At 35.9% G+C, this 13,843-nt stretch overlaps 1 protein-coding gene across 2 annotated transcripts; it reads right to left on the bottom strand.

Annotated features, from left to right (window-relative positions):
• Window positions 1-1,653: 1,653 nt before the first annotated feature.
• Window positions 1,654-3,808, bottom strand: LOC109010410 (cytochrome b5-like). Of its 2 annotated transcripts, none has more exons than XM_018991242.2 (4): window positions 3,489-3,808; window positions 3,284-3,372; window positions 2,356-2,422; window positions 1,654-2,221 (listed from the first exon to the last, which is right to left on the bottom strand). In XM_018991242.2, exons 1-4 carry the CDS (start codon window positions 3,727-3,729, stop codon window positions 1,971-1,973), a joined length of 648 nt encoding a protein of 215 aa, XP_018846787.1. In that variant the 5' UTR covers window positions 3,730-3,808; the 3' UTR covers window positions 1,654-1,970. The 2 variants fall into 2 exon arrangements, with proteins under 2 accessions (XP_018846787.1, XP_018846788.1); XM_018991243.2 differs by having other exon boundaries at window positions 3,513-3,808.
• Between the last annotated feature and the right edge of the window lie 10,035 nt (window positions 3,809-13,843).

Below are 13,843 nucleotides of genomic sequence, written 5' to 3'. Positions count from 1 at the left end.
ATTGAGAAGGGTGAGCTAATGAATGGCCTCTACCATCTACTATGCACAATAGTCCCTCCTTCAGCTTTAACCATTTTCCTTTCACATCATTCTCATCAAGATATTCAAGTTTTTAACATTACTAATCCTGTTACACATATTGTACATGATTCTGACCTTTGGCATTATCGCCTTGGTCACTTGTCTTTATCTCGATTACAATTGATCTCTGATCCTATTGTAAAGAGCCATATTTCAAATATTAATGACAACCTTGCACTATTTGTCCTTTGGCTAAATTTCATCGTCTTCCATTCTCAAACAGCTTTCATGCTTCCTCTCAGATTTTTGAGTTGATACATTGTGACCTTTGGGGCCCTAGTTCTACTATTGCTCATGATGGTTCTAAATTTTTCTTAACAATCGTGGATGATTTTTCAAGAGCAACTTGGTTATATTTACTTGGAACTAAAGCTGAAACCAGAAAGTGTATTGAATCTTTCTACAACTTAGTTAAATCTCAGTTTGGTGTCAAAATTAAAGTTCTAAGAAGTGATAATGGTGTTGTATTTCAAATGAATGATTTTTTTTAATAAAAAGGGCATCATTCATCACAAAACTTGTGTTGAAACCCCTCAACAAAATGATTCCTTTCTGTACATATACCATTCTTTTGCCACAGACGTAATTTACATTGAGCATAATATACCAGAGGAAGAAGTTTTCTTCTCCATCAACCCAGCTCTCTATTTTTATTCTTCTTGTTTTTACTTTCTGACAGACGGGTTAGACAGTCACTGTCGTCAGCTTGGTGGTGGCCATTGGTGGCTCCACAAGCTCACTATTTGGGTAGAGTTTTGTTGGTGTCGAGTAGCTCTTATGGCTTGCTTCACTGGTGGAGGTGTGGAGCTTTGTGGCAATGGAGCCCAACCAATCGAAAACCACCTTTACGGCGGTAGAAATCGCAGGTGATTCAAGCGATGGCTAGTGGTGGCCAAGTGAGTGGTTTTTCGTGCATGGCAGGATGGGCTCAGTTTCATGGGTACCGAGCAGCTCTTGTGTCTTGCTTCGCTGGTGACAACGTGGAGCTTCGCAGTGGAGGAGCCTCACCTGTCGAGGACCACATTTCTGAAGACAAAAATCACCAGTGATTCAAGCAGTGGCTGGTGGGCGCCACTAGAACAGAGGCTCCCATCGAGTGACAACGTGCATCCATTGCCCACCGTGCATGACCTTCAATGCAAGGGACAACCACAACTACAGTAGAAAATGTCGGCGGCCATCTATCTCCCACCTATGTGAGCGGCTGGCCGTCACGGTTCTCCTATGTGCACGATGACATATAGTACTTGTTGTGTGCACCGTGCACGCGGGACGTGCATGCACTGCATGGCACTTTGCACTTGCTTGCCCGCCTGTGTATGTGCACAGTGCGTAGTGCCAGGGACTTGAAATATGCACAATGCCTCTTGAATAATCTAATATGTACTTGCAAGAAACTCTTTCCAAGGGACCCAAGGACCTTGCACCCCAGAATTCTTTACAACTTTATTCCAAACACTCAATACCCATAGGAAAAACTTAACGGACTGAGGAGGATAGTATCAAATGCAAAAGATCCAACTACACTTTTGATCAGGTGAATAGCAAGCAACTAAACAATGCAAAGAAAGATAAAGAAACAACTTCAAGATCATTATTAATAGAAATTCGGAACGAACATAATAATTGTTCCTAGAATGCATATAGTACATACATATACATATACATATACATTTTTGTATGTATATACATATATGTTTATTCAGAGCTCAAAATATTGCAAGCATAACGCTTTTGTTTGGTTTTTTTCCCTTTTCTCGTACAATGTGAAAATGCCAAGAAAAACAAGAGAAACAGAAGCAGAAGGGAAATGGGCTGTGCGGGAAAGGAAAATGTTTGTCCTAAATCTTTAGGCTCAGCCTTAAATTTCATATAGTGGAACACTTGAACTACCCATTTTTGCCGTAGTGGCGCAGGCCCAATGCTAGGCCCAATGCTAGGCCCAAGATCAACAAGGGCACCAGAAATTGGAAGATTTTCATCGCAACTCCTGAAGATTGGTTTTGTAGTTGAGTTGGATTCTGTACGTGTTTCACAGGAACAGCAGGTCTATCAATATCACCAATATAATACTTGCTCATCATATTTTTTGCAGTGTTACTGTGGCCTACAAATTCAAACTCGTCCGTTGCATCCTTTTCTGCAATAATTTAGATTTGTCGTTTAGTTCTCGGTAAGTATTAAACGCGAAAGTCATGCTCTCTACACCATTGATATGATAAAATTTAATTTATAAGAGGATACGAAGCCAGTGATATGAAGAGATTGCTTTACCTGTGGCTGATACCAAAACTTCATCACCGCCCGGATGTTCATGAAGAAATTGGGTGACATCGTACACCTGAGATTGCATTCAAACGTATTAGCAGCCACCAAAATCATCAATGTTTTTCAAATGTCAGACCTTAACAACATACCCCCAACAACATCCAGATATGTCCTACGCATCTAACCCCCGATCCAAACAATTCTTTCAGTTCAAATGATCTCATTAGAAAAGTTCTTTTAGCCTTAAGCTGTGAGAGAGATACACATAATTGAGGCCTCGTTACGTTGCTAGACTTCAGTTCAGATTTAAACATCTTCTAACATCTAAACACAAAATTCTCAAATCATTAAACTCATCTTAACTCAAAATCTCTTTACACATGAGATTCATAATTTTTTTCAATTCTATACATCTTTACACGTGGAACCCACAACCTTTTTCAACTTCCTATAAATACATCTAAACTCATATCAATATCTAAACACATCTAAACTTAATTTAGGTGGGACCCACATAATTCACTCTACCATCTCATCTCACTACAATTTATACTCAGTTCAACTCAGCTCAATATTTGAACTTTGCCTAAACTATCAGATTTTCTTCAACCACAAGCACCAATTAAGATTTGCATTCAAACTTACTTCCTCGTTTCCTCTATTTGCACCCCAAATTTTTCAAAATGCTCTGGATAGAAATGAAAATAATATAAAGTTTGAAGATGAAAATTCAAAATACGTTGTAGTTTGAGGATGTGAAAGGAAATTTTCCCAGTGAAAAAGTTTTTTCAAGTACTAAAGCAACAAGGAGCACTGCACTTTTGCCCACTTTTGCATATACTTTTACACCGTACGTTTTTCAATCTCTTGAGATTTCAAAACCCTACATGTAGCAGTACTGCCTATTAAAAAACAGCCTTTGAAGGTAGCTTACCTTCCCAAAGACGATAATCCAACAGTCGTTTTTGTTATTGTGCTTCACCACCTCTTCAAACGTATAAACTTTGGCCATCTTTGTCCTCACTGCAGAGTTGGATCCCCGATAAACAAACCATAATAAGATTATCATCATGTGTAAATACTAAGGAAGAAAAAAAAAAAAAAACAGAAAATCTCCAAATCTGGCTAAGATTATTTACATGTGTGTGTATGTCTTTTCTTACAAGACAGAGAGACAGATGCCGGGCTTCGAGGGAGAGGAATTAATGAAAGGGGTTGATCGCTCAGAAACCTGAATCCAAACAAACTACATGGGCTGCTGGGAGTGTTAAACCAGTTTATGTAGCTTGGTTCAAAAGTTTGAAGTTGACTATGAGCAAGCATCGTGAGGGTTGGTGGCACAATGTCAATCTGGGGAGCCACCGGCTGTATGTTCAACATTCCACCACTAGCATCACCTTGTTTTCGTGGCTTTATTCTATCTTATCTCTTTCAAGTTTGATTGCCCATCTGTCAAGATCTTTTGAATCAATTTACAATACCTTGATTTCTCACTAAGAAAAGTAATATATATATATATATAGAATATGTATGTATAAGATAAAGGGGGCGCACCTTGTTTGACTCATTTGGTTGGTATTCTAAATCATGTTTTAAACTTTTGCCATTGGACTGACCTAAATTGTTTGACTCAGAAGTTTTTGTAACAACCATAATTAAACGTATAAAAAAACAAAAAACAAAAAGTAACTAAACGTATAATATTATTACGATCTCAAGGGATAAAAGAATTTTGCCAAATAATTGTTCAATATTCATAAAGCTTTTGGATTGACTCTCAACTCTTAAGGGCTTGTTTGGCCCTCAGATGAGACAAAAAAGTTTTCAACTGGTCTCATTTCACCTTATTCTTAAATATAATTTAAATATGAAATTTTTAAACTAATTATTAAAACTTTTTCAAAAATACTCTACACTATGTGTACCCCTTTAGAGTAAAACCGAAGTCGTTCTCTAGTTAGTATGCTAGAGGGATACACAGTGTGGAGTAACTTTTAAATAAAAAATAAAAAATAATTCTAATTTTTTAAAATTTTTAAACAAAAATAATATTAATAAATAATATTTTTACAATATTTAAACTTTATAATATTTTTTATGTAATTTTTTTCTCTTATTTTTTTTTTAAATTTAAAAAATATTCAATTGAAATTATCTTACTATTCTTTATAAATTATATTACTACTATATTACTACTATTGATGATGTTAGAAGTTTCAATCGGTCGATCTATAAAAATATATTAAACATATAGCAAAAGTACTGATATTTTATCATTCCCAAAATTGATATAAATTTCCAATTTTTACCAAATTGAAGTCAACATTTAGGGCCCGTTTGTTTTCGGAGATAAACTCAAAACTATGAAAACCTTAAAACCAGTTTTCGTACGATTAGGAAGTTTCCTGAAAACAAACACAAGTTTGTCACATCTCATTTTCATCTCTTCACTTTATACTGTTGACTATCTTCTACCGTGCGAATCTCGCGTCTATCTCCTCTCTCCCGTAAGTCCCATTTCAAACTCACCAGCCGTGCGAATCTGCTTTCACCCATCCCATCTCAGAAGATTGCGATTCCATCTCTCTCGGGAAAACTGATTCTAGTGCATCCCCCGGCTGCAAATCGTTGCCATTCACATACCCTTCCAAACGACATCTCGAGAAAAGCTCATCTCCACCAAAATTCGAAATCTGTCTGGAATCTGTGAGTCTTGTCGTACGAATCTCCCCTGCTCCCCTACCCATCATCGAAGTGATTGCTTCGAAGTGTTTCTTCTACCCTTTCATTTCTCCAGAAGCCCTACATATAGATAAATGCCGAAAATTGCCAAAACCCCCCCTTCCTCCACCACGGTTAGGTGCTGCAACCGTGGTTTATCTCTCAAAAACAACTGCCATAAACGCTCCCTCACCATCCTCTCCAAGGGCATCACGGGTCCGACAACGAGGTCATACCAGGTAGTGTATTTAATAACCCTCTAATTTTTCTTTGTTTGATATGAATAATTTTTGCAAAAATCTTGTTAATTGTTGGTGATTAGTGCATTGGACCAGATTTGTTTGTGGTTGTCGATCGATTGTTGTGTTCTGTTTTGGGTTTGCATGGACTCGCTTTTGTGTTTGATTTTCAATTGGTAGAACATGAGAAATCAGCTTATCATTGGGCAGATAAAAACCGTATTATCTTGTGGGTTGTCTTTAGTACATGCATTAAAAAACCAGGATGAGCATGAAATACCAAAATGTTTTAGCAAAGTTAAAGTTATAGCCAAAGAAATTTGAGCAGGAAATGGGGAAAATAATATTATTACGGTTGGTAGGCTATAATACTGAACAATGCAAGTGTATTTGAACACTAACTTGGGTCTACTTTGTCAATATCAAAACTGACAGACACAATAGTTGTATTTAGATATGGGAAAAAGTTAGATACAGGCATGTTTAGAGCAACCAAACCCTATAATTATGTATAGCCAATCTCCATTATCATCGCCTACTAACGAGGTTTCAAAACACCATATTAGCTTATATTTGTTACCTCTGAAGAGCTCGAAAGTTCCTGTATTCTGCATGGGGTTTTTAAGCTATGATTAAAAACCCCCTGCATTGACTGCCAACAGGAAGGCAGTAGTGACACAAATAGAAGGACTAGGAAAAGGAGAAGGAAGAATGGAAGTTTTGATTTATAAGGTTATTTGGTTTTGCTTTTTTCATATTTTTAATCATTCATAGGTGATAAAAATTATGGGGCAACATGTCACAGCCATTGATGCATATGAAGTTTAGTGTTAAGGGCTGAATTGCTGAGGCCCAAACCTTTTGTAGTTTAGTTTTGATAAATCTGATAAAGTAGGTTCTGTTTTTGGGTGGAAATGTGTTTTTTTTAACTACTCATATTAGATGCAACAAAATGAAGGTAAGTTGATGTTTTGGACTAGACACCATTTAAGAGGTAGAGGAAAAATTCCTAGTGGACTTACTATCAAGAGCTGGAAACTTGAAATTCAAACTATAATTATACCCAGCTTTAATCTAAATGGTTGGCTGCCATTAACAATAAGTGAAGGACTGATTGGGACTTAAATGGGTGCATTAGTTGAAAGGAATTGGTCTTTCTACATACCCATTTGGGAGAGAAAAAAAATCACTTTGTGCATTATATTAGTCACATTCTCATCTTATTTCAGTATGTAATAATAAAAATAATATTATAGAACATCTTCATTAATGTAGTGGGTAATATATGTCAAGCTCGTATATGATCACGTGAACATGTTTTGGATGCACACGTCTTTATTTTGGATTCCATATTGGCAACAAACTATTTTTAACAATATTGTTAATTTGTTAGCGTTACTACCTACGTTCCTCTCGATTACCTCACCTTCGACAGGTATGACCCACTTCTAAATTAAACAATTTGGATTTCATTTCATCATTTATTTGGCCATATGATATAAATGTCTTTGGATTGAAATATCATATTATTAGCATTTTCAAATGGACTCCGATACCGACATTTCACACGTTGATCCTTTGATTTGGGCGGATGGAATGGAGGATGTCTTCATTGACATGATGTTAGCGGACGCCCTAAATGGTGCATTGAGGGCTGGGAAGATAACTTCTAGGGACCATGCTTCCTATGCTGCACGTCTTACGGCAGTGGGCTTAAGGACGTACGAAACGAGCCAAATCAAGGGGAAAATACATCGGCTTAAGATGATGCAACGACTTTTCACAGACCTCATGCACCAAACTGGTATGGGATGGGACCCCGATACAAAAACCGTTATAGGGAGTGACGAACACTGGACAAATGCCATTAGGGTAATACTTCTCTAACCATGCCATATTTTCATATTACAAAAATAATCCCTTTATTATACTTCACTGTTTCCTGCGGTAATCCCTCCTTAATCTGTTGAATTTAAAATTCCTTATCCAGGCCAAGCCACAAGTAAAGAAGTTTCATACCTCGGGTTGCCCACGATAAGCAGACCTCTGTACCATTTTTGGCGCTGTTGTTGCCACCGGTACACTCCACCATGCGTCCACCCAACCACCACCATCTTCGAACAAGGAGGAGCGTCTTGACGCTGAGATGCGCCATCAGGGCCCAGCACTTGGCACCTAAGGGAACTCTGATTTTGTCTTTAATGGCCCGTCCCAGTTTTCCATGGACATGGGGACACCATCGACTCACTCATCCCGACGATGTCAGAAGGGAGGGCAAAGCAACCATCACGACGAAGAGATATCGAACATGATTGCAGTGATCACGCGTTCGTACGAGGCATGTCGAAAATGTTACGAGGGCAGAGGAGAAGCATCAGGAGAAAAGCGGAGTAGGACCTCCACACATTGCATGGAAAGTGATGACGGTTTCGATTCTTTTTCCCACTGTGTGGCCTTGTTACAAGCACTTCAGCCCCCACTACCTCCCGATGTTTTATCTCGTGCGTTTGATCGCTTAATGAATCCCATGACACAACGAGGATTTTTGGTATTAGATGATGCGCATAGGCACGCGTGGGCATCACATAGTTGAGTGATCGAACTATGCATAGTTGATTAGTGACTAGGATGTCTTGAGTGGTTGATTAATAGCTTTGCTTCGTTGTAATTTTTCATCGGCGTTATGTAATTTGAGTTTGCTGAATACTTGTTAACATTTGTTGGTTTGATGGATATCTTTGGACCAGTTCCATGCACTTTTTTTAATTCAAATCTAGTTGTGATGTTGTGGAATGATGCTTTGGTTATTAATAGTATTGTCTTATGTGTTGGGTAGATCAACAAAATTGTGTTGATGGTTTTTTTCTAAAGTTATTGAGTTTGTTTATATCATTTTTTTCCTGCCTCTTGAATTTATGTCTGATTTCGTGCTCTTCCCAATGACCAGTTGTAGGTTGTTGTGAACGTGATCAACTTTTCACAAAGGCATCTACTCGAACCCCAAAGGTAGAGGTTGCTGCCCCCTAGGTTATGCTTCCTCTCAAACTTTAAATATTTCTGTTATGAGGGATATCATCCCCTTTATACCCCACTTGTCAATGAATGGATGGAAGGAAAAAGCCCAGAATTTTGATGTTAAATATTTTAACACTATTTAAATACTCTTTAAGTTGAAATATTTGGTTGGTTCATTATGTGGTAGGACCTATTACATGTTTTTAATTAAAGATTGACTTCTCTTACAGATTACTGTGTTTTAAAACTGGCTGTTGGAGCTGTTGATTTGTTATTGTGATGTTATTGCAAACAACTTGTCCCTAGGAACATGTTTAGCTTGTGCATATATATATATATATATATATTTGTGTTGGTTATTGTGATTAAATATATTCCATATATATTGCTGAATACGATGTCTTTAATATATTGTTTACACTGCATCTTACTTTGAATCACTACAACACAATTGCTTTTTAGTGACAGTTGGGAAATTGTGACAGTCCCTAGATCGTCACTAAAAGGCATTTTCTGTGACAGTTTTTGGAAACCGTCACTAAAGATAGAATGAGATTTTTTTTACATTTGAACGTATGGGAAATATGCGTTCGAACGTCACATATACGTTCGAACGTTATTGTCTGTTTACGTTGGAACGTAAAATATTTTGGCGCAACCGTTCGAATGTTATTAATTTTACGTTCGAACGTAAAATGTTTGCACCAATGTTCGAACGTTAAGTAATAACATTCGAACGTTCATTGTAAATTTAAATTAAATGACTTTAATTTAAAAATTATGTGATTTTTATTGTGCATAATTTGTGAACAAGTCTAAAAAATTGAATTGTATATATTTATATATACACACTTTGTAATATATAAATATATATTATTGATTTATATATATTTGAAATGCAGTGATTTAGTATTAAAGTTGGAAATTATAACATCAAAGAAGATTAAAAATTGAAATTAAAAAACGATAAAAATATTCAATAATATTTTTCATTACAAATATTAAAAATAAAATACAAAATTTGATAGAATGTAGTAAACAACAGTCAGATGATAACGTTATCCGCAAAAGTCGAACTCCGTACTTCCTCAGTCAAGGTATCAACCTTGTCGTTGAGGATAGTTACACGATGGGTGAGTTCGGCAACAGACGCCGATATAGCCTCGAGCGATCGATCGATCTTATGATCAATATGCGCAGTCAGCTGTGAGATGACCGCATCAACCCAAGCAGGCCGCACATCTCCTGCAGATGTACTCGGCGTATGCTGACTACTACTCCCGACATGACCTGGCTCAGGCTGCGTCGGAGGAACTAGATCCTCTACAGGGGGTGGCTGACGTCCCCTCGCCTGTCCAATGCTACGCCGATGCGTGGTCATGTCGAGGGGGCTCATCTGATCTTTGACCCGCTCCTCTGGCTGGGTCGGCACTCCCCGTGCAAGTAATAGTCGGCTGATGAGGACACCATATGGGAGATTATCCGTGGAGACGATGCTGCCTCGTAACGGATCCTCTCAAAAATGTGCAGTGGCAAATCTATAGGATCTCCACGTGCCACTCGTATAAAAAATTGTGCCCGAAGCCGACTAAATGTGGTTTTATGAGCCACAGGATCGACATTTGTTGCAACAATAAGGTGCAACATGCGGAAGAAATGCAGCAGATGGTTCTGGTTGAAGGCGTTCTTCCGCTCGATCTGCATGCGATCCCTCCCGGTGAGGATGTAGAAATCCTCGTCTCGGTCATCATCCCGAGCCTCGACGCCAGTATCCTCAGCCTCTGACTGGCCTGCATCTCTGGCTGATGCTGGCTCACATCCCCGGCCAGTAGATGATGTAGAAGTGCCTACATCCTCACGGGGTGTTGAGTGTGTAAATGTCTCAACTCCTCGATGAATCCCGAGGTGCTCGCCGATGACATCTGCCGATACCTCAATGGAAACACCGCGTACAGTCACGGTGTGAGAGGATGCATCCGGAGGCATGTCACACATCCCCATATAGAATTCTTGAACCATTGAGGGGTATACCTTCCCCCTCAATGTGCAGATATTTCCCCAGCCTCTACTGAGGAAAACATCTCTTAGGTTCGTCTGCTGCCAACAGAGTTCGTCGAACTCATTAATTAAGACCTCTCTCTCTACCATAACAGTACGAGCTCCGATACGGGCAGTGTCCGACGTGGCTCCTTCCCTCCCTCGTTTTCGTGTATGCAGTGGAAGAGCCATATCCTGAAAATAGAAAAGGAAAAAAAAATTATTTACAATAATGCATTTTTTTGTATTAATTTTAAGATGCTCTACATTAACGTTCGAACGTTTTATCTTTAACGTTCGAACGTTAAAGATAAAAACGTTCGGACGTTAATTTATACGTTCGCACGTAAAATAATGTAAATAAATTTACGTTCAAACGTAAAACAAATACGTTCGAATGTACAGATGTACGTTCGAACATAAGCAGTAAACAAATACGTTCGAATGTACGTTCGAACGTATTTGTTTTACGTGTGAACGTAAATATGAACGTCCGAACGTCGAAGCATGAATAATGTAGAAAATCACTACGTTCGGATGTTATAATTAAACGTCCGACCGTATGTGATTTACGTGCGAAAGTAAATATTCACGTTCGAACGTATGTCGTTTAATAATATTCACGTCCGAATGTAAGACGATTAACGTTCGAACATGGAAGCCGTAACGGCTCTGTAATTTAAACGTCGTACGTTCGAATGTCTTGGTGAAACGTTCGAACGTTTCGACGCAGAATGGCTGAGTCGACTCAGCCATTATTGAAATCTCGAAAATTTCTCTACAAGGTTCTAAATGCCGAAATGTCACCATGTAAATGAAGTATACACTTCAAGAAACATTTCTACGGTGACTATTCGGCCAATGACTGGCCGTGGTGGCCGGAAAATGAAGTTGAAAATCCGGTAACACTTATCCGGTTTTAAACAAAACTCAATCCAAATCTCAATCTAAATCTCAATAAAATACATGTTATTTGCATAAAAGATGAATGCCTACCTTTTAGTGACGGTTGTGGCGGAGTTGACGGCGGCGGTGACGGAGGCGTGGCGGCAAAGAACGGAGAAGACGATGGATACGTAACCGAATGTCGTTTCGACGTTCGGTTTTGGCCTTATATACACAGAACGTTCGAACGTACTTATTATTACGTTCGAACGTTTGTCAATTTAATTTCCAAAATTTTATCTATAATATATTATATTATAAATGTTTAAGTTATATATTAGGATGTTATATAATATTATTGACAATTAGATTATTGGTTTTTTTGTGAGTGCTTGTTATATTTATAAAGTTTAGCAATATGTTTATACATGTTGTTGTGATTTTATGCTTACTCTTGAAATAATTGTGATTATTGTTTATGAATTTTGTGAATAGTTTATGAGTTTATGGTGTTTATTGATGAATTAATAAGTAACAATTTAATATAAATTATTGATTTATATATATGGTATAGTTTATATATTATATACGTTGATGTTCTCATTTAAAGTATATTATGCTATCATACTATACAATGTTATTGATGGTTATAGATATATAAAATGTAGTATATATATTATACTATAAGTTAGTATATAATAAAGAATTTAATAAGTAACAATTTAATATAAATTATTGATTTATATATATGGTATAGTTTATATATTATATACGTTGATGTTCTCATTTAAAGTATATTATGCTATCATACTATACAATGTTATTGATGGTTATAGACATATAAAATGTAGTATATATATTATACTATAAGTTAGTATATAATAAAGAATTTAATAAGTAACAATTTAATATAAATTATTGATTTATATATATGGTATACTTTATATATTATATACGTTGATGTTCTCATTTAAAGTATATTATGCTATCATACTATACAATGTTATTGATGGTTATAGATATATAAAATGTAGTATATATATTATACTATAAGTTAGTATATAATAAAGAATTTAATAAGTAACAATTTAATATAAATTATTGATTTATATATATGATATAGTTTATATATTATATACGTTGATGTTCTCATTTAAAGTATATTATGCTATCATACTATACAATGTTATTGATGGTTATAGATATATAAAATGTAGTATATATATTATACTATAAGTTAGTATATAATAAAGAATTTAATAAGTAACAATTTAATATATATTATTGATTTATATATATGGTATAGTTTATATATTATATACGTTGATGTTCTCATTTAAAGTATATTATGCTATCATACTATACAATGTAGTATATAGTTATAGATATATAAATATAAAATGTAGTATATATATTATACTATAAGTTAGTATATAATAAAGAATTTAATAAGTAACAATTTAATATATATTATTGATTTATATATATGGTATAGTTTATATATTATATACGTTGATGTTCTCATTTAAAGTATATTATGCTATCATACTATACAATGTTATTGATGGTTATAGATATATAAAATGTAGTATATATATTATACTATAAGTTAGTATATAATAAAAAATTTAATAAGTAACAATTTAATATAAATTATTGATTTATATATATGGTATAGTTTATATATTATATACGTTGATGTTCTCATTTAAAGTATATTATGTTATCATACTATACAATGTAGTATATAGTTATAGATATATAAAATGTAGTATATATATTATACTATAAGTTAGTATAGTAGGAATCGTACGTTCGAACGTTAAACTAAGAGGCGGGAATTTTCCCGCTTGATTAAGGTATCTGTGTGATTATTCAGACGTTCGGACGTTTATACTATACGTTCGAACACCAAATCTGTTAACGTTCGAACGTTAGTTAAATTAGTGCGGGAGATTTCCCGCTCAAATATGGTAACACTTTCATAAAATGTACGTTCGGACGTTTAAGTTAAATGTTCGAACGTTTATCTATAAATTTACGAACGTTCGAACGAAAAATTGTGATACATTCGAACATAAAATGAGGAAAGTGTGGGAACTTTCCCGCTAGATTTTATGTTATATCATAAGAAGGGTACGTTCGAACGTGTATTGTAAACGTCCGAACGTGCTGGGCGGGAATAATTTTAGAATATAACGTTCGGACGTAAAACTTAAACGTTCGAACGTTTAAACTAATAATTTTAGAACTTAATCAGTACGCGCACGGGAGGAAGTGCATCATTTCTTCTTCTCCCGTGCGCGCAACAGAAAGAGAGGGTCCTGCACACAGAGAGAGAGAGAGAGAGAGAGAGAGAGAGAGAGAGAGAGAGAGAGAGAGAGAGAGTGAGTGAGTGAGAGAGAGAGAGTTAGAGTTAGAGAGAGTTGAGTTAGAGAGTGAGAGAGAGTTGAGTTTTGGTAAGAAAATATTTTTATTTCTTGTCTTTATTTAAATTTTATGATATTTATAGAATGTGTTTTTGTTATAGAATATTTCTAATAAGTTAGTGTTGTATTTTTTTGAAGGATTGCTTGTTTTGGGAAGCTTGAAGATTT

The sequence above is a fragment of the Juglans regia genome, chromosome 12, assembly GCF_001411555.2.
Source record: "Juglans regia cultivar Chandler chromosome 12, Walnut 2.0, whole genome shotgun sequence".
Taxonomy (NCBI): Eukaryota; Viridiplantae; Streptophyta; class Magnoliopsida; order Fagales; family Juglandaceae; genus Juglans; species Juglans regia.
Note: the sequence above shows the minus strand (reverse complement) of the source record. Positions and strands in the feature narration are given on the sequence as shown.